Source organism: Nelusetta ayraudi, unplaced genomic scaffold (genome assembly GCF_046127955.1).
Source record: "Nelusetta ayraudi isolate G7.1 ecotype Tasmania unplaced genomic scaffold, CSIRO-AGI_Nayr_v1 ptg000011l, whole genome shotgun sequence".
Classification (NCBI taxonomy): Eukaryota; Metazoa; Chordata; class Actinopteri; order Tetraodontiformes; family Monacanthidae; genus Nelusetta; species Nelusetta ayraudi.
The window spans coordinates 21,902,685-21,923,568 of record NW_027466061.1 but is presented as its reverse complement, the minus strand read 5'-3'; the positions used below and the strand labels follow the sequence as shown (position 1 = coordinate 21,923,568).

The 20,884-nt window shown below is 43.1% G+C and overlaps 1 protein-coding gene across 7 annotated transcripts in view; it reads right to left on the bottom strand.

The window, feature by feature from the left end:
• Nucleotides 1-20,884, bottom strand: part of vav3b (vav 3 guanine nucleotide exchange factor b) — a 49,186-nt gene that overhangs the window by 1,948 nt on the left and 26,354 nt on the right. For 2 of the 7 annotated variants that reach the window (XM_076021937.1, XM_076021938.1), the window contains exons 19-27: nucleotides 20,479-20,503; nucleotides 18,320-18,450; nucleotides 13,550-13,615; nucleotides 13,266-13,300; nucleotides 10,555-10,671; nucleotides 7,844-7,931; nucleotides 7,624-7,753; nucleotides 2,280-2,333; nucleotides 24-172 (exon numbers count right to left, since the gene is read on the bottom strand). In XM_076021937.1, the coding sequence (XP_075878052.1) occupies nucleotides 24-172; nucleotides 2,280-2,333; nucleotides 7,624-7,753; nucleotides 7,844-7,931; nucleotides 10,555-10,671; nucleotides 13,266-13,300; nucleotides 13,550-13,615; nucleotides 18,320-18,450; nucleotides 20,479-20,503 (795 nt within the window). The other 5 variants (XM_076021939.1, XM_076021941.1, XR_012926294.1 and 2 more) reach the window with 4 other exon arrangements.

Sequence of the window (20,884 nt, the reverse complement as noted above, 5' to 3'; positions counted from 1 at the left end):
TGACCCTGTGATTTCAAACCTACCCTGCCGTCGATGGCACCCTTCCACCAGCCGTTCGACATCTTGGTGTAAACCTTTATGAGGTCTCCCTGCATCAGGGAGAGCTCCCGTGTGTCTCTGGCACAGAAGTTGTAGCGAACTACAGCGATGGCCACCACCCGGGGAGAAAACACTGCAAAAGAGAAGGCGTTTACTTGCAATTGAGCCTAGTGAGCCATTTTTGTTGAATCCCATGAATAATCTGAGTTGCAACAGCAGCGATCGGGCCGGGACGTGTTAAGTTTTCAGGTGTTCTTGACTCTGAAAAGTAGGGTTAGGGTTTGTGCTATCATAAGACAGCATGGTGATACACATATATGGAGTTGTCATACTCAAATATTTGTGTTTATATTTATATTTATATTATGATGTCATTTCACAGGAAGAAGCTTGCAGGTTTGATTCTCCGGGCCTGGGGCCTTTCTGCATGGAGTTGCAGGTTCTCCCTGAGTTCTGTCCAGGTACTGCTGCCTCCTCCCAGCACCCCACGGACCAATCAAACACACGTCTGTGTCAGCTTTGCCGAAACTCAGCTTAGCAACGACGTCATCTGTGCTGTTGACCTACAGGAGGGCAGCAGAAACTAGGCTACGGTTGGTCAAATAAGGAGAAAGGGAAGACCTTAGAGAGAAAGAGAAGGAGAAGAAGGGACCTTGACAGCGATAGCCCGAAGGAGAATGTATAAACTGTCCAAAGTACCACTGAATCGGCCTGCTTCAATTTGGTTTCATTAAAACAGGAGGTACAAAAACTAACATTGAGATTCTTTTCTTCTTGCATAAACAACCAGCTAATATACATTCATATACTGTGCCACCCTCCGCTCCAAACATATATGATAAAGTCCACTGCATCCTTTGAGTTGTCCCCTTTTTCACGTTAAGTCTTGTGAATTCCCATTGATAGTGTAACGTTCTTGAAATGTGTTCAGTATGTGTTCCTGTTGTTGGGGTCTGTGTTAAGGTCCCTTTAAGGAGGTGCAGGGGGGTTCCTGGGAAACACACACGGGTTGGAGGGAGTTCTAGAGGAAGCTGAGTGAGGCACATGTCTTGGCTCCGGTTCCGATTGTTGGGTTAACCAAGTGAAGACCGCATTCGAGGCTGTTCGGAGCTACAATAAAGCCAGCTGTCAAACCCGCCTGGTTCTTGACGAACACTACAACGTCACAATACTATTTAAAGTTTGGGAGCGAGTATTTTTTTTTTCTTTTGTGGCGACACACAGCAGGTTATTCGGGGTTATTCCGCATATCGCATGTGAACACATGTGCAGGAGTTTGTTTACACTGACTGTGGATACAACTGGAGCGATAGCCAGGATGAAAGGAATACATTTGCTCAGTCATGCATACATAGGCACAACATGCCGACACAGGGTTCCAGGCCAACAAAGAATTGCATGCATATGTAGATATGCCAGTGCATGGAAAGGCAAAGTTACAGGGTACTACATGATGCACACACACACACACACACACACACACTCTCACACATACACTCACTCACACACACACATATGATAACGTTTCAAGTTAGCAAAATTGGAATTGTGGGGAAACACCTGCTTGATAGCATTGACATAATCAATGTATACCTTGCAGTCGCACAGAAAAAATGTCTTTTGTTCAATAAAACATTTACATTGAAATGCAAAACAATTTTCTTATATAAATATTACGTGAAAGGTTCCATACTATATACTATTGTTTCTTTGTTTTTTTGTTCTTATTACATGATAAAAAATAAACCACAAGAGAACTTCTCAGAAAAAAAAGAAAGAAAGAAAAGCCACAAAGCAAAAACAACATCCAGTTGTGGGTGTTGTCACCAAGCAGGGAGAGGTATATCTTTGTGACATCACAAAGGTGATTTTAAGAACTGAGAGTTTAGTTCACACGTCCTGAAAAAGTGGAGCAAGCATAAGTGGGAAAATAGGAACTTTTTTCATTTCTGAGGAGTTCACGACCATGCTAGAGAGACTTCCCTAGTTTGAAAACATTGGTTAAGTGAATTTTGTATAATATGGGACCTTTAACTTCTGCCAGGGACAGGGATTGTAACACTCTGAAATTTCAGGATCTCAAATTAAGGCTGTCCATGTAAAATTGACACAAAGGTGGCAGCGTTGGGCTACATTATTCAACAGAGACAGGGGAGACATGACAGGCAGCCTTTGGAAATGTGAAAATGTGGGCAAACAGCAAGGGAGAGACAAAGAGAGAAGAAGAGCTGTACCTGTACCTGACCAGAAAGGCGAGGAGGAGGGAGGAACAAAGCCGCAGCCGCCAGGAGGAACTACAGAGAAATGTGGCGAGTGATGGGAGGGTTTCAGGCCGTGGTGGGAGAGAAGACAGAAGCAAAGTAAACACAACTTTGACAGAAAAGTGAATGTGAGAGATGGTAAAGGGGAGAAAGTGAGAGCGAGAGAGAGAGAGAGTGAGAGAAAGTGTGGGAGAGAGAGAGAGAGAGAGAGAGAGAGAGAGAGAGAGAGAGGAAAAGTTGGCAAAGTCAAAGATCAAGTAGAAAGTAAGGGAGGGTAAGAGGCAGCCATGAGTATGGAAGTGATAACAGGAAAAGCCTGAGAAGAAAGCCTCAATTCCCCAAACACGTGACCTTCATATCATGCTGACCACAGGAGGCTGGGTGCTGACTAATAATTGTTTAGGAGTGGCATTGCCGGCTCCTGCAAAAAGGCCTGTTTCCTTATGTGTGTGTCAGTCTTCAAGGTAAGACTCCCAAATCCTTCACTGTGTAGGAAAATCATTTAAAGACTTTTATGTGTGTGTTTTCTTATGGTTCGAGGCAAAGCAGAGACAGACATCTGACAATATCACGCAGTGTGTTTCTATGAAGACATTTTCATGTGCATCAGAAAGTTGCGTGAGAATATGATTGGAAACAGCAGAACGAATTCACAATCAAGCTGGAGAGCTCGCTTGAGGTGTTCTTTTTTTGGGGTTTGTCTCATTCAAATTAGAGCTAATGCACAAAACCTTTTATGGCCAGGTTTTCCGAATAGTCTCTGACGTAGCAATCATTCAGCTGACATGACCTCTCATGTGTGCTGTCTCTCTTGTTGTGTGCATTTGATGATTATTTTCCTATGACCAATATTAAGAGACCTGCAAGAATAATTCCAACTTGCCCACTTGGCTGTTATTCCTGAAATCCTCTCATTATTCTTTTGGTGGTTTGGTCTACCTCTAGTCCTTCGTGCGGACACAAAGCACCCTCTTATGACATAGCTACACTTTGCATAGCCCTGTTAGGTCGTGTCAAATCACTTCACGGAAACACAGCTCTGAAGCAGCATCATGGCATTCAGCAGCTGGCAGCAGTTAAGGTCAGCTGTCAACCACTTGGCTGTCAGGTGACACGGTCACGGTGCGAGCTGCTTTGGAGGCTAATGTGGAGGCTAACACCAACCCTAACTCAAATTTCCGAGGGGGAAAGTTTTCAAATCGGTGCACGCATACAAAGAGAAGCCCATCGCTCTGCTTGAGTTGCCAGTCGCAGGCAAGATCACCTCACCTCACAGTTTTTTCCTTGCCAAGGTGACGAAAATGTTTTGATTCTTCACCTTCACATACCACTCCACAACCTCCTACAAAAGCTGCCTTTTTTTCATGTTAGCGCCAGCCCATTCCTTTTCTTGTTTGGGAAAACTGAGAACTCAGTGTTCTTACACTTTAGCGTTCGTGCAACCCACACAAACACAACAGTTTACCTCTGTGAACAATTGTAGATAGAAAAGAAAAGAAAATATAAAGTAAAGACGGAAGGAAAACATCAGCTAAGTGCTGCTCGCTAAAGTTGACTTGATGTTCCGTGGACTCAGCACTGACTGGGTGAAATCTCATGCATCCATCTTGCTATGCTCTAATCCATTTTAGGTTAGTATTAATAGGAAAAGATTTCTTTTCTGAGACTGCAGAACACTGTGGCTCACTGAGGGCCAATGACACATTTATATCGACCCTACATTTACAAAAAGCTTTTAGCTGTTGCTACTGCTTTGGATGTGATAGAAGGTCACCATTATTTTAATTTTTTTTTGTAAAGATCTTCTTCTTCCAGATGTTTTCTATTTCGTTCCAGACAGAAGATTCCCCTTGGCATCTCAGGCTTTGACAGAGTGGAGAAATTTGTGGTGTGTTGCCAAAGTAATCCTAAATAAGGAATGCTTTTTTGGTGTGTGTGTGTGTGTGTGTGTGTGTGTGTGTGTGTGTGTTGCTGTACATATGTTTTATTGAGGATTCTTAATTTTAAGAGTTCCGAGTTGATACAAGAATTGAGGCTATGTTTTAAGGTAAGGCCAGGTATTGGCTAGGGTTACAAAGTTTGCGTTCAGGTAAGGTCGTACATAAGAATGGAAAATAAATGGAAGACAACGTAAGTCCGCACAAAGATAGAGACCAATGTGCGTCTAAGTGTGTGCATGCATGCATGAAAACGTGAAATCCAATAAATGCCGTGATTCAACCTACTGTTTGTGTGGAAACTCAATTCTGCCTTCCTTTTGTTTGCAGGACCTTGGTGTGGAGGGATCTCGCACACGTCTGATGCCATTTCAGTGTTACAGTGCTGTGCTTGTGTTTCCAACGACATGTTCAAGAACCATGCGTGTTGAAACATCAGTTATGCCATCTTTGTATTCATCTGTGGTGCACATTCGCCCCTGCAACCTTCCCCCTCTTCCTTCTGAATAAAAATATTAATAAAAACAAGATTTTTTTTTTTCCCAGACCAGGTGAGCGCATCTGGGCACAGGAAGGTGCCCTGACAAGTCAGCGTCTGGGAACCGACAGCACAGAGACGACGACTTCTGCTCCCATATGAAATCCCATGTTAAGCAGCAAGTTCTGGAGAAACCACCTCCTGTCATGACGGCAGCATGTTTCCACACTTTCCCCCACTAAACTCTCAGGGGTAAATAAATGCAGGGGCCAATCTGTTTTTGGCACATTTGGTACGCAAATGTGCGTGTGTTGAATCAAAAGTAGTATGATAGATAGATAGATAGATAGATAGATAGATAGATAGATAGATAGATAGACTTTTGACTTTTAAATAAATACTTTATTTTACACATGCTGGCAAACAATGTTTACGTATTGATAGATATTCGATGCTGGACTCGAGAAGATTTTTGGATCACTAATGACGATAATAACCTAAGATAAAATGTGTTTAGACCACTGACACGTTGTTGCATTGGTTAGCACTGGGGAGTTTGCATGTTCACCTTGCGTCTATGTGGGTTCTTTCTGGGTTCTCCAATTTCCTTCCACTATCCAAAAACATGCACGAGTCAAATTCGGAAACTCTAAATTGTCCATAGGAGTGTGTGTGAGTAAGAAGGATTGTCTGTTTTTTCTATGTGACATTGCTATAAACTTATTTGTCCTGGGTGTAATCCAGCCTGGAGACCGCTGGGATGGACTACAGCACCCCCCTCAACCCTGAGTGCAGGTGAAGAAGGTATGGAAAATATAAATGGTAAATGGACTGCACTTATATTGCCCTTTTCTAGCACTTTTCACACAGTACCTCAAAGCGCTGTTGGTGTTGGCTACCTTGGCCTTTTCCAAAGGCCTCTCATTCACCCAGTAACACACACATATTCACACACCAATGGGTGGCTGCTGCTTAAAATCACGTATAATTTTCTTTCCACTTCACAATTGTATGCCAGTTTGTGTTGGTCTTTCACATAAAATTCCAATAAAATATATTCATGTTTGTGGTCGTAACGTGACAAAATGTGGAAAAATTCAAAGGGTATGAATACTTTTGCAAGCCACTGGACGTATATGTACATATAGATTTCGACTTTAATGAAAAATTTGAATGAGATTTGATGGCTTCCCAATTCTCCTCTAAGAACCGCTTATTCTTTCATTTTTCATGAGGTGTCTGTTTTGAGATTTCAACCATTTTGTGTGGCGCACCTTATATTTATTTAATTATAGCATGACATCTGTCTTTCCATGGAGCCTGTTTACCAGACAGAGAGAGAGAGAGAGAGTCGTGCCCACACTCAGTCTGTCGGCGGGGGTGGACGACTTGAGGCAATAATAATTCATCCCAGAATGCACCAAGACAACAGCGGGTCTGTCAAGGCTTTTCTTCGTGCCGAGTGAATGGCAAGGAAAGCGAAAAAAACGCACCTCTTGTGGAGCGCTTTGTAGCCTGATGCGCTGGGAGACCGCTGCTGCCAACGGAGGCAGAGGGACGTGGATATGGCAGAATTTTACATCTGAACACACACAAAAGGCTAACTTTGACTTTGTTCCGGGCTTTTCGTCTGCTCTGCCTCCACCGCGGCGGCGGCTGCAGCCGCTGTGCTTATGCTTTATGCTAAGGCGCTTCACCCCCAGCTGTTCCCTTTTGCATCTGATCATATTTTCAAACTTTTTTATTATTATTATTATTATTTCCACCTCCTCCAGTTTTGTTTAAAACAGGCCCTGGTTGGACCGGGGGTATTCCCCAGGAGTGTGTTGGCAGGCGGCTGTCACACACTTCTCTTTGCTGCCAACCCAAGTGAAATGTCATGTCCTGTCAGGAAAATTGTGAAGCCATCTCAGAGCCGCGCACCGTGTGCAGCGCGACGTTTTGGAGTAGTGGGCTCCTGGTGCTTGCCTGGGGCATTAGGCCCTAACTGGGACTGCTCCGCTACGCCTGGTGAGGTGCCGCGGCTCCTGTCGTTTCCTTCCACTCCCTCGCTCTCATTTTTTCCTCTTTTGTCCTCAGCTCTTTCTGCCTCTACCAACACTGTCACCCGTTTGAGCCTCGTGTCTCTCTTTCAGCCCATCCGCACCCGTCCACAATAGATAACGAGCGATCCGCATTTAGAAACAAACCCATGTTAACCCATCTGAAGAAACGCCTTTGGTAGATTTCACTTGGAGAGAGGGTGTCTGGTAATGTACTCTGTTGAGTGTTCATAACAATGTGCAAGACTTATTAATAAACAACGAACAAGCCCACGTGAAAAAATTCAATCCAGCATCAGCTTGTGTTGGTTTTTTTTGTCTTAGTAAAAAAAAAAATTGCAGAACTACATTGGTGGGTCATATGTTTTTTCACACTTTTCACAAAAGCATACTTAATTATTAGCCATTGCCCTCCATCTAACAACAATCCCACATATTTCATGTTCAGAATCTCATGCTGTTGTCTCTTATCCCTGCAGGTCTCAGCTGGAAATATTTCTATTTTTTGTAAGCTTCCAGGAAATGAGAAACATCTTCCGCAGTCTCCGGCGATGGCGCAGTGGTTAGACTTGTTAAACGTTGGCACGGAGATCAGTTGGCTGGAATCAGCGATACTGCTTAGCCTGCCATCACATGGTGCTTTAATGTCAAAATGTTTGGTGCATGTCTTTTTCCAACTGTTTAAGAACCTTTTACCTGACAGTAATTTATGCTTCTAAGGATCTAAATCCCTGAAAGAATGCCTTTAATGATTTTAATACTTACTTTAATACTACAAAGCTCCAAACAGGTGCAGAGACCTCTAAAATTAGAGTTGGACTGCTGCTGTCTGTAGGAGGACCTGGATGTTCATGAAGTGCACTCACCACTGTTGGCCTTGGTCATGGCCCTTGGCATTTTTCCATTTGACTGTTCTCTATAGGGGACCTGCAAAGTGGTGTCGAGGCTGCTGAAGCCCTCCTTCAGTGAGTGCCGCTGGTAGTATTCCACCAAATCCTGAGTAAAACAAACATTAAAAGTACAAGAACGTCAAAAGAAAAAAGTTTTGTACTGTTTGTTAAAACCCCATTAGCAGAAGCTACCTACCTGTACCGTCCTGAACAGCCGGCCCTCTGCTATGTAAAAGCAGCTGTCCTTTGTCAGGATTTTGATGTGCTTGACTTTATCGCTGAACCTGCGTGAGGAGAAAGGAGAGATGACCTGCAGGTGACCGAGACGTACATTTATCCCTGTGCGTGCTCTGAGCCATCTTAAAGGTTTGCCTGACCTGACTGTCTGCTACCATGCTGAATAAGTCAGATCCTTTCCACTGATATTTAAGATCATAAGGGCATTATGGGATGTCTGAAGTCGCCTGCAATTCGCTTCAGTCTTCGCCTCGCCATAAATGAAATTAAGTCCACGCCGCCATAATAACTCACACAGGTAGTGTTATTTGTTCAGCCAAAATGTTATTCCTATATTAACCAAAATACATACAAGGTATTTATAATTAGTCATGTAGTATTTACAAATAAGACACAGTGTTTATCAAACATATGTCTGAATAAAAAACAGTTGGTTCTCAAAGGTGCTCTGGCTTCCTACCACAGTGTAAGGACATGTGAGGTGAATTTAGAAATATGCTTAGAAGTATGAATGCAAGAATGAAATGGCAACTTCCCCATGGTGTAAGACAACAGAGCTAGGCTCCAGCGCCCTCTGACCCTGAGTGCAAGAGAATCAGTCATAGAAACTCAATGTCTTAAAAAAAAAAAGTTCAAAAAGTTATGATTTACCTGGTACCTTTTGTGCAAAGCGTTTTGCCATGTCTGCGAGGTTCTCAGTCTTCAAAACCAGCATGATCAAAGCCAGTCCAATTACCTCAAGGAGACTGGTTTTGCTACCTAGACTCGGCCTCCTGCTACTGGAGACTGTACTACTGAAAACTTTCGACCTGCCACAAAGTGCAGAATCGAGCTGCTGTAGACCATTTATAAAGTTCCGTTCAGTGTGAGAGAGCCTGTCTGTTGCAGCATCAGCCACAAGGCAATGGACTATTTGAGACCACACAGCACCCAAGTCATGAGTTCAATCATATAGATAGATAGATAGATAGATAGATAGATAGATAGATAGATAGATAGATAGATAGATAGATAGATAGATAGATAGATAGATAGATAGATGGATAGATAGAGATAGATAGATTTGTTTGACGAGTAAGCTATCCTGGGAATGGAGTGTAAATCCCCCAGTGTGTTGTATGATGGACAAGGAGAATATGGTCAAACTGCAAACTCACTGATCCATGATGAATATATGGCAAGCGATGCATTATTGATGTGTGCTTAGCTGTGCAGCGCAAAACATGGACACAGACAACCACAGGTTTCTCAGTCTTTTCTCCTATAGGCTCCTAAAGCTACTCGCACACACACACACACACACGCACAAAATTTCCTTCAGCTGACGACTCGACTCACAGTGTTTGACATTAGACAGTTCCAGTTGATTAGTGGCAGCTCTGCGTATGAAGCTCCATTATCTCAATCGCCATCCTGATAATGATCTTAAGCAGTGAGACAGGCAATTAGGATTGGAGCATTCAGGGGCTGGGCCGGCACATCAAAGCTTTGAACCGTGGATGGTGTAAGTTCACTGAACCAAATGGTCTGGAATGGCTAAAATAGCCCCAACATCTAAACACTGTGCCCCCTCCATCACTACAATATCTCAGAGATTCCATCACAGGTCAGGAAGCCTTGGCAGTCTTTTCTTAACAGCAAAAAAAGAAAAAACAGCAGCCTGAGCAAACTTTGATGTAAGCTAAAATATAACTGCTTGTTAAATGGACACTGCTGTTTCAAAAGGGGGTCACCAAGACGCTCAACTCGAAGAAAGAGCAGGCATTTGCAGGGACCTAAAGGACTGGATGTTTTATCCACAATTCAAGTCCCACCAGTTTTCTTTTCAAACACATTTCAGAGAGCGATAACCAAGCGGCACCGTGCAAAGCTATCAGACTATCCTTGAACATTTATCTGTGCAGAGGAGACAGAAAATAGATGGATGATCACTCAATATTCCGTTTGATGACCGGCTCTGCATTCACTGCGAGGTGGATGGCCACCATGAGAGGAAACTAAGAATGACAGCAACAGGCCTACAACCTCTGAGGAAGGTGCAAGACTCTTTTAAGGGGTTGTGGAAAAAGCTATAACACAATCAACACTTTCAAAACTTCAGAAGTCCAAACCAGAAGGTGTTAGCAGCTTGAAAATTTAGTATGAGGCAGACAAGACTTTGGTGATTAAAAGTTGTTCAAATGAGTAGCGAGATACACATTTGAGTGACACCAACACAACAGCTTGCAGCTTGTTTTCTTATTTAACAAGTGTCTAACCCTTTAAGTCTTCATTATTCAGGTTACACTAATACATTATTTTTTTGTTGGTTTTGATGACTCAAAACCAACAAGAGTCCAGAAACAAAAGTTAGTTTTTGGTTTTCTTGCAACAACTGGAAATTCAACATTCTCTGCTTGTAGCTTTGTGGAGCACGGCATGATCTTCTCCTGCTGTGGTCTGTTCTCATTCCCAGTAGATAAGTTGTTTCATTTCAGACATTCTGCTAACCCCGCAGGCTGCATCTTTCACATGGAGAACTTGTTAGCTTGAATGAGTGCTGTCTCTTGCAATAAGGAACTGTTTTTCTATGGTACAGCCAACACGGTTTATGCTGCTGAGAAAGAAAAATTGTGAGGGTTCCTCAACCAAAAAGAAATAAATGGGAAAACAAGCCCTCCCATCACTCACTTTATACTTAAGGCGTATTCAGTGCACTCTTTACTCCTGTGCCGGATCAGGTAGGTGCTGTTTCCTCTGTCTTGGAGCTCCACCTCAGCCTGGCATCTCTCCATAGGCCCTGCAAACCTGAAGCAGTCACCATCAGCCAGCAAATCAATGTTAATGTCATGATTCAGATCTTGAATACAATCAATTAAATGTCAGATGAGACTTGGTCAGAGGTCCAGGATTTTTTTTTTTAATGTGTCATCTTTGATGATAATTTGTGTATTTCAAGTGGGTTTTAGTTGTATTCGGCCAAGTGTGATGCCAGTTGATTTGATTTTATAAGTAGTGGTATAGCCAGCTCTATCTGTTGCATCTGGTAGCCCTGCGTCTCGAATTATTAGCTGGGAATGAGCTCATTGATAAAGCCCCGTTATTAACATTGCGATTATTTATACTCCCACTAATCTCACAGGGATTTTCACTGGTTGATTCAGGTTTATAAGAACTGGAGAATTTCCAAAGCCTCGAAAGAACAATTAATCACTTGATTCACTTGAAACAAAACATTGCAAAACTGCTACGCACATGCTTTCCACTGTGCAATGTGTAACAGTGTTTGATAAAGCACACAGAGACTAAAGCTTCTCTGAGAGAAGAGTGTGTATCATAGCTCTTTATTTCACAGTAGCTGTTTTGGATAAAAAAAAATTAAAAAAAAGTGAAGTATTTCATGATACCAGTCAAGGTGCTGTGTTTGATCATGTGCGGATCAATACAGACGTGTCCATTTTTCGGTCAATCATAATAATGTATCAATTCAAGTGTCATTGCATAGCTACAATCTTGAACTTCACTCCATGACAGGTGGGATAAGTTCCAACCCTGAGTGCAGGGGGAGGCAGGTATAGAAAATGGATGGATGGATGGATGGAGTTATCTTTTCTCAACAAATTAAACAAACAGTACCACATTTGGTTTTACTTGGTATCGGATCAGAGAGGAAATCTGTGGTATCAAACATCACAACTGTTTGAAAAGAGTGACAGTGCTGCTCTGGTGCCTGATAAGCTGTGCCATGAATGTATAGCAGTGGTTCTCAAACTTTGTCTGTCACGCCCCACCTTGGAGGAAGACATTTTTAGGGTTAGCAATAAGGCTGGAATTAGGGTTAGGGTTACTGCTGGAATTAGGGTTAGGGTTTCGGTGTTCCTCATGGACTAGAAGCCCCAAATTTGACGTGGCTGTGTCTCGAGGGATCCCGATGAACCTGCAAGTGGTCCCATGTCTCTAGGACAAAGTTGACTTTTGACCCCATAGACTTGCATGGCATTAGGGCAGCGGTTCTCAAACTTTCTCTGTCACGCCCCACCTTGGAGGAAGAAAATTTTTATTCGCTGCGCGGCGCGAGCCGGCCACGAACGTGCACCCCGCTTCAAGTCTGGCGTGAACGACACCGTCGTTCTGCAGCTACTCGCAGAACGATTCTGCAGCCAAAAGTGGCCAACAACAAAGAACACACTGGCCACCGCCGGACTCCTGAATTCTTCTTTTCGTCCCTCTCAAATATTTGTCCATCCTGTGTACCTGAGCAGCGTTTTTCTTAGCTACAACCTACTGAACACTTTTTGTTCATTGTTCTGCCGTGGAAAAAGTTCCAACGTGAAAACATTAGTTCCCCCCCCAGATTACAGTTACAGATTAACTCTCATTAGTGTAGTGTAACCACGGAAAAGTGTAATTTCAGAGTGAATGTTAAACTAATGTCAGTGCCCTAACATATTGAAAAATCCATGCATGCTTTTCTACAGACGGTTTTCTTGTCATGTGGGCACTGTGAAATAATGTGCTCTACTGTGATATACAGAAGACTTTATACATTTCTCATTTGAAGCATGTGTACCTTATGGTCCATACGCATGCAGAAAAGTCATTTGCTTTTTCACATAGTAGTGCCAGCACTCCTTGGCTAATGTACGAACCGGTTTCAATGTCCTCTTTGATTACTTTGGCCCTCGAATGCACATTGCAGTCTTTTCTGTCTAACTCAGTCTGATGTGTCACATCTATTACTTCAGAATATCTTTCACCAAAATCTCTGAAAAATCTAGGTTGACATGTCAGCGTGAATGAAGTGAAACTGAAAGCTTGCCAGTTATAGCATCATTAACCGAAGGGGAGGGGTGAGGGGAGAGGGGGTGTGCGGTACTTTGGGAAGGATGAATTGTAAATGTAGGTTATATATTGTAGTCAGTTCAGTATTTATGCACAGTATGCGTGAAACATGTCACTGCATTTTTTTGTGACAGTGAGTAACTTGTTCTTAGCCATTGTTCAGATAACTAAAGATAGATTATTTCCCAAATAAATAAAAAAACATGTTGAAACTAGCAATGTCTTCTCTCTTGCAGCACCAGAGATTTGTCCAATGTCAGACTGCCCTGTTATTTTAAGTTTTGTATGACCACAAGACCACAAGACCATATATCTTAGCTGATATGTGGCATTTCTGCAGCCTTAAAATCAACATCGCATATCGAAACGAAAATCGTGACCACAAAAGCAGTGCAGATTTTTAGTGAACCCTTACGCCCTTAATAAAGATGCACACGGAAGGAATTATAAAGGATAGACAGAAAGCCATGATTGTGTGAACACAGAAAAGTTAATCCACTTAACATTCCACAAGTGTTTGCCGTGTATTTTACCATCTACGATTTGTTCTCATCACTTACCAGAGCTGGGCAGAGTAATCGACAGGCTTGGGCACCTGGCAGAGAGAAGCGCTTGCGGTTATTCTGTGTTTTATTAGGGGTCAATGCTGTGGAGGTGAAGACAATTTGCACTAATGTGATATTGAAGCCGCATAATGACTGAAATAAAGTCTTCTAGACCAGAAAAGTTCAATTGAAAAGCGTCACATTCCTTTACTAAGACATCAATAGTGGCCATTATCCACTGACTGCGCCGTAATCGCGCTGAATTCGTCTTATTGATTGTGAGAGATATGCACACTTACGCAAGGGCAAGGTCTCACAGCGTCACTTGGAAAGAAGCCAGTCTTGCTTGTTGCCAGAATTTTGCCCTGAAACGGCAAAGAACGGCTGTTAATCGCATCATATATGTCTGAGAGCAACTGCACCTCCCTCACTCTTTCCCCCCCGTTCTCTTGCCCTCCCACACTCACTTCAATAAATCCTCAGCAATTAGCGCACAACAAGCAGCGCATCTAATTTGCAGCCCAAGTTAATTATGGTTCAGACTCTGCCGGCAGTTAGATTTGTACTGCATCAAAACAAGAGCCTCATTTAACACTAAATAATGGTTCTTACTCTGGCCTTTGAATACTAAAACAGCATTCTGGCCTGCATGAAAGGACTAACAATTGCTTTTGTAACTAAATGGCCTTAAGCAGGCACCGGTTTGCCGTGAAAAAACTGAAGCCCGTCTTTTTTTTCTCTCCTGCAAACACTCACGAAACCAAGTTTTTTTTTATTCAATTTTCCTTTATTGTTCTTCATATTCCATCCCCTTGAATCATGGGTTTAATCTTGTTGCCCCTTATTAAGCTTACACATCGGCATGAGCTGCAGATGCAGGGCATTTTCAAATTCTAGTTTGTGGTCAATTTGAAGTCTTTGGAGTCAATCTGGGAGGACAGTTAACGCTCCAGACACGTGGTGCTCTTCATTCAGCTTCCCGCACTGTTTATGCTTTCATCCTCGCTCCTCTTTATTAGAGTATAAAAAGCTTTTTGGGACCATGCTAGACCTGGCACTAACTAGATTGGAGAGCAAATCTTTACCCATCTCTGTGATTCATCCTGTGTAATAACATTTCATCAAAGATTTTTATTTTTTATTTTTTTCCAGGGAGCCCCTCTCTATTTGTTATGGCCTTGATAAGTGTATGATAAAGATTAAACTTATTACTCCGTTGGCATAAACAGGCAGCAGCCAAAGGATCAAATGAAATTACGGTGATTGATTGTACTGTTCTGCCAACAGGATGGGGGATAATTGCCTCCTGGGTAACGGGGGATATGAATTCTCAGTACTCTGTAATTCCATCCTCCGGCGCCTCCAGGGACGCTGAAGATTAAAAGTACCCTGTGGAGTTTTCATTGTGAACAAACACAGTTTAGTTTTTACTCAGTATTTTTTCTGTTGTGTTTTTTTCCCCTGAACTGCATTGTGTGTAAAAAGTTCTTTTGTTTTTTCACCCTAAAACATTTTTCACAGAAACAGCCACTTTACAAGACACTTCAGGTTATTAATATGATCAAGAGCAGCCTCCATCTTCATTGGTAGATGTGATGACGTGCTTTTGATTGCTTTTGATTAAATATGATTACTTCCCTTGAACATTGCTAAGAGGCATGATGCGGGCATTAATGGTACATGGAGATTGACAAGGGTGTATGTGCGGTTCGAAGGTAGCAGAGCCAAACTCAAACCATGGCCTTATAGCAGGCACAAGCGGCAAAGCTGCAGGCTGATAGGCCGTGCCAGAGCTTCTGCAACAGTATCTGATGCTGCCAAGCGCATTGGTGTCAGCTAATGTTGAGCCTGCTGTCTCTCTGACAAGAAATTGGAGTTTGTAAATTCTTCACACACACACACAAAGGAACGATAATCCCTCTGTATGAAAGGGCTGTCACACATTGCAGCTCTGCTTTTGTTGCTAATGTAGCAGTGACGCTGCATCACCAGCGCCTGCAAAAACTGCAGCCATGCGTGAAAGGCCAGCACAACACTAAACAACAGGACTCTGCTTTCATACTGACTAGACTGACTAACTACCACTGAGCAAGAGCTCTCAATGCTGATGACATTAACTATGTTTGCATCAAAATGGTTAAGTGTTGTACCAAGCGGTGGGTAACATTTGTGAACAAAATAAAATAAATTTCCGTTATGTTATTGAACATTAGCCTTTCAAATGGTCAGATGCACAAGTATAAATCTAAAAAAGGAACTATACTGCGCCATCCTTTTTGAAGCACACTGCGGTGACAAAGTAAGAACTGCCTTGTCTTTTTTTGTGACATGTTTCCACCCCAGCTGAGAGGTGTACAATAAACAGCCCAACACAAGCTAAAGTACAGAAAACATAACAATTTTAAGAAAGATGCAGTGCAAACACATCTGAGCACTGAGATGTGTCTGGACTGAGTCAGATCTTCAGGTATCTTTGTTTAATACCTTTATATCATGTTTGACAAACTGTGTCTTGTATTCTTACTCTGTTCACACATATTCAACTTCATTTTTTCCCTCTCAGAGACTGGCCACTTCATCCTGATTACTTCAACCAGTTACTTTTACCCATTCTATTCTGCTATTTTAGAGTCTTGTACTTTTCCTATACTTGTTTGGCATGTTTCTGTACCCAGCCTTTACTCCAGTGTTTAGCCTCTGTTTCTGTGTACGCTATGGTTTTTTTTTTTTTATCAAATGTTGGCTTTCGCCCATTTTGGATCTGTTTCCCCGTTTGGACTGATTCTTGTTTTTGATTCTTGGGTGATTTATGACTGTGAGTTTTCCTTTTGCTTAATAAGTGATAATTCCGAGGCCTGCTCATCCTGTGGTGCCAGCACCTGTTTCCTAGTGTGTCTGGCACAAACCCTGACATTCATTCTGGAAGGAAAAACAGAAAATTGGAATTGCATTGAGCAGTCACTTTATGCTATTAGTGCTTTTCATAAACAGATGACACAAATAAATGTTCAAAAATGTGGCCAAGCTATTTTAAGCATGTCATTTCTTGATTGTTTCCCTTTTTGGCAATTCACTCCTTTCATAATTATTTCATAATTTCATTTTATAAAGGAACAGTCGGCATGATAATTGAATTATGAAGTAGCAATAGCTGACAAAACTAACAGAGCTCATAATAATACCTGACAGCACAACAGCGCACAATCTGGCTCTTTTGGCTTGTCATTATTACCTTCATACTGCTGAAGCTAAAAGCTATGCTAAAAGCTATCGTCCTTATCTCAGCTTTCAATAGCAGCTCTCTGCTTTTGAGCAAAAATATGTCTCATTTTATTACCAACTTCTTCTATTTACTTAGCAACAAATGGTACCACGTGGTTGACTGCGCCCATGAGGGAGAAAAAAGACAGAGAAGACATAAAGAAACAGCTTGAGAGTGCAGTGGCTGCTTTAGTTTCTTAAGTGAAGCGTCTTTAAATGAAGATGGTGATAGGCACACTTATTTTCCTCAATTTGAAACAACCTGCAAATTATTGAAAATGGAACTGCCGATATCGAACCGGTTACTTTTGGCATTCTCACCTTCACTTTTTTTTTTTTGCATAATATCAAATGTCTGCACTCAAGGCCAAAGGGATACTTCAGAAATCATATTGCCTTCCTACTGCTCACTGACAAATTGAGTCTTTCACGCAAACAACAATGGCAAGAGAATAGGAGCCTGATTGCCACTACATCACCGTGTGCAAGACTTTCAGTACACACTAATTTATATTGTCATTTAATTCATTCAATTATACCTTCCCGGGGTACACGGTTGCCATGGCAGCAAACAATGCAGCGCCGTCAAGTCTGCTGTGTGACATTCTGCTCATCGTTTATGTCATTTCACCAGAAGTCTCCTGGCATCTGTGCCCTTCGCCCTCCACCTCATGCTTTGTCACAACAGAGAGAAACACACGGTGCAGGAAATCGGGCTAACGGCCAACTACCAAGGACGGCTTTTGGCAAACAGCTGTAGTTGGACTGGAGTCGAACCTAGAGGAGGATGAGGCTCTGACACAACCATAACGCAGAGTCCAGGAAGCTCACCGCTTGTTGGAAAATAGATAAATTGAAAGAACACCACCAGCCATTGGCGGCCTTGGGCTGTGAGGTGGCAGTTCAATGGGTCTGTCCGCCCAGGTTTTGCGGCGCTGTTGAAACTTGTTACCGGGGCTCAAATGTCGACTGCTTTATTGTCCAAGATGTGGCACTGAGTTAATCAGCCGACGCCGCTAATTGGTTAGATCATCACATGTCGGCTGTGATTCAATCTGAGGAGTGGCACAGCTGACAGATCGCCCCTTGGAATAACGCCGGGGTCCTCTCGAGTTCACACACATCATTTAGCGGAACCTCTGATGGCAGCTGACCTCATCACTGTGGCATATTTGTGACTCATCTGACAAAAGACTGCGATTTATGACGTTCAATTATAATCATGTATATCAAAGGTGTGACATAGCTGATGTCATCCTACTTATAATTTATTTTGTCATGTTTGGCAAAATTTCCAATACCACTGTTTTCAAACAGCATCACACACCTCCTGAAATGTAAAATGGCCATTCAATTTTTAGATTTGGACAGGTCTGATACCTCTCCCAGGTTACCCTCCAGAACCACCTCATGGCCACATTAGGGAACATGTGGGGGGGGGGGGAATTAATTTCAGCAGGATACTAAAGATAGTGTTCTTTCGGAAGATGACTATAATGAAGTTTTTTTTAGGATAATGAATCATGCCATGCTACTGTAAGACCAAGCTGACAAATAAAGATCCAGAATGAGTTTCATGCAGAATCTTTTCAGTCTTTCTTTTCTTTTTCTTTTTTTTCCACTTGTCAGAAAGGGAGACAGCCAGCTGGTAACACCCGCGTGATGACACGCAGCGTCAAGTCAAAGTGATGACAGCGTAAAGACATTGCGTGCTCACCGGGGCCTGGCCTCGCCAGCCAAGGCATGTTATTTTTTTCATAGGGTCACAGATGTTGAGATAAAACAAGGACGAGCTAAGTGACACGCACCTGCCACCAGGAGCTGTGCAGGTCAGCAAACATCAGTTCAATGACATCCCCCTCGTGAATGCTTAGCGGGGGCCCACAGTGTGGGCAGGGGATGCCGCTGTAGTCTCTGATTACAACCATCCGGGGCAAACCTGGCAGACACACAGCACAAACACCTTTATGCAAAATAGTGCAGACATTCTCTCAGAGGGGAACATTTTGGGAATGCAAGGATAATGGCCACATGAGTAGGCATGATGCTCAGTTGCATGTAAACAAGTGGCTTGTTAGCCATTTTTGCATTGCAGCAACTCATTCAGTGCATTCAGGCATGTAGACGTGGTGAAGATTACTTTCAGTGTCAGAGTGGGGAAGAAAGAGGATTGGAGTAATTCTGAATGTGGCACAGTTGGTTTATGGTGTTAGACAGGATGGTCTAACAATACAAACACGTCAAAATTGGAATTTCCTGGCTATTTTTTTAATGCTTGAAATCTTGAAAAGAAAAAAGTCAAACCCTTCTGATGCATGGTCCTTGGTTAGTGACATTTTACCTGATGGCCGGAACTGAAAAAACTGTGTTAATTGCATTTAATAGTATTGCATTAAACTCATAACCTAATAAGTCCACAGAGAGGCATCAAATTCTAAAGGATCTGAACTCCGAACAAAGTGTTCAAGAGTTGGAAAAAAATAATAAAATCCATCATTGTTTTTGTTTTGTGATGACACACAGCTAATCCAGGAGGGTTCAGTCAAGTTTATTCAGCTTTAGAAGTCAGAAGCATTTCTTAACCCATAATGAAACACTTAATCCCCAGGTTTCTCACACATTTGTGATTTTCTTTTTTTTTTTCTCTGTTACATGGTATTCACTGGAGAGGAAGAGTGTGAAAAACTAAGATCTGAAAGCTAACCCGGGGCTAAAGCGACCAGATGAACACAAAGTAAAAATGACTCGCTCTGTGTGTATGAAGCAGCATGAATTGAACATACAGAACCAGATCCACCAAAGACACCAAGGTGGGCGGTCAAGAGGTGAAATTACCATTTTTAGTGGACTGTTCGTTTAACAATTTTGGGCCGTCGTCAGGTTGAGGGCAGACAGATCAGAGGTGGTCCAGTCAGAATGTGCCAAACGTGTTACTATCCATTGTTTGTGGCAGTCAGGAAGACAAAGCATCCTTCCATCGCCCTGACAGTCCCTGTGACTGAGGTCTCGACCACCTCAAAAAGATGCAGATTTTTATTCTCACCCTCATGCAGCATTAATCTGCTCTGCTGCTATGCAGCGCCACTGCTCCAGTATTCCCCACGGCGCGGCGGACAAACACAGCCACAAGCGTTCGGCTTATGGCTGAGACTAAACAGCCCTGCCAACGTAGCAGACACGGCCACTTATTCTCCCCTACACTCCCACTGCAGACACATCTCCCCTGCAGCCACCAGCTCCTCCATGTGAACCAGCCCTGAGTGGAGGCAGGGGGGGAGAGAGGTGGGGTGGGCGGGGTTGGCAGTCACCTAAGGTGAATGGAATACATTCATTTTTTTTTAATAAGAACAATGAGTTGGGGGGTGGGGGTTCCTTTCTCTCAAAGCCCCTTATGGAAATTGATTTATCACATAAAGGCAGTGGTTCAGTGGTTGAGGCTGAGGTGTACAGAAGTGCTTTCTCTGCCAGCATTTCTCGGGTCTCATAATGACTCCACCCACCCACAATTCATCACAGCGCCGTCTCGGGTTTAAGCGCCGCAGCATGTGGTACGCTTTGGTTAAGGATCTTTCTGCATCCTATTATTCGTTGGTTATTCTCGCACAAAAAAAAATATATTGTCAGGAGGAAGCCGCCGCTGTTCTTTTTCACTCCTTTGAACCTTTGTGCGAGCGGCAGATTCTGGCGTCTAAGAAATGTGGCGGTGGTGGAAGGGTGGAGGGCATCTGTCGGGTTTATTGGGAGGAGGAAGAACCGGAGAAGATTTGAGTAATATTTGATCAAAAAGGAGATGGGGCGTGTGATTGCATCTGCCTTTCAACCGCAATCTGTCTGCTCCAGGTCTGACTGCGGCCGCCGTCTGACCACCTCCTTTGCAACGCAGCCGTGTCCTGCCGTGTCCACGAGGTAGCACACAAAGCCCTCAGCAAGTTCAGCCAAACGGGGGAGGTGGTCAAGTCATACTGACCTGGGTCTGGTGCTGTGGCGCTCTCCTGCACAAGAAAAGAAACAGAGGGAGAGAGCAGGCGGGTCAGAGAGAAGGCAAAGTAAACGCAGGGTAAGAGACGGACCTCGGAGAAAGAGACCGACGGAATGGAAAGGTTATTCTCGTTTGATCTGAGAATTGAGTCACCGCTCCCGTTTCCATTTCGGTGCAAAGCCAAATCTTTTGGAAAGTTCGAAGCAGAAAAATCGAGAATGGAGTGCGTATCCATAAAGTTGCTGGAGAGGATAAACGAAACTGGTCATAATGTTCCAGGGTGGCGTTTGCTGTAAAGTGCAGAAGAAGCTCGGTGACTAACCACTGGGAAAGTAGCTGATCACCATGGCAACTCAACCAGTTGATATTGGGGTTAGGCTTAGTACTGTGATCT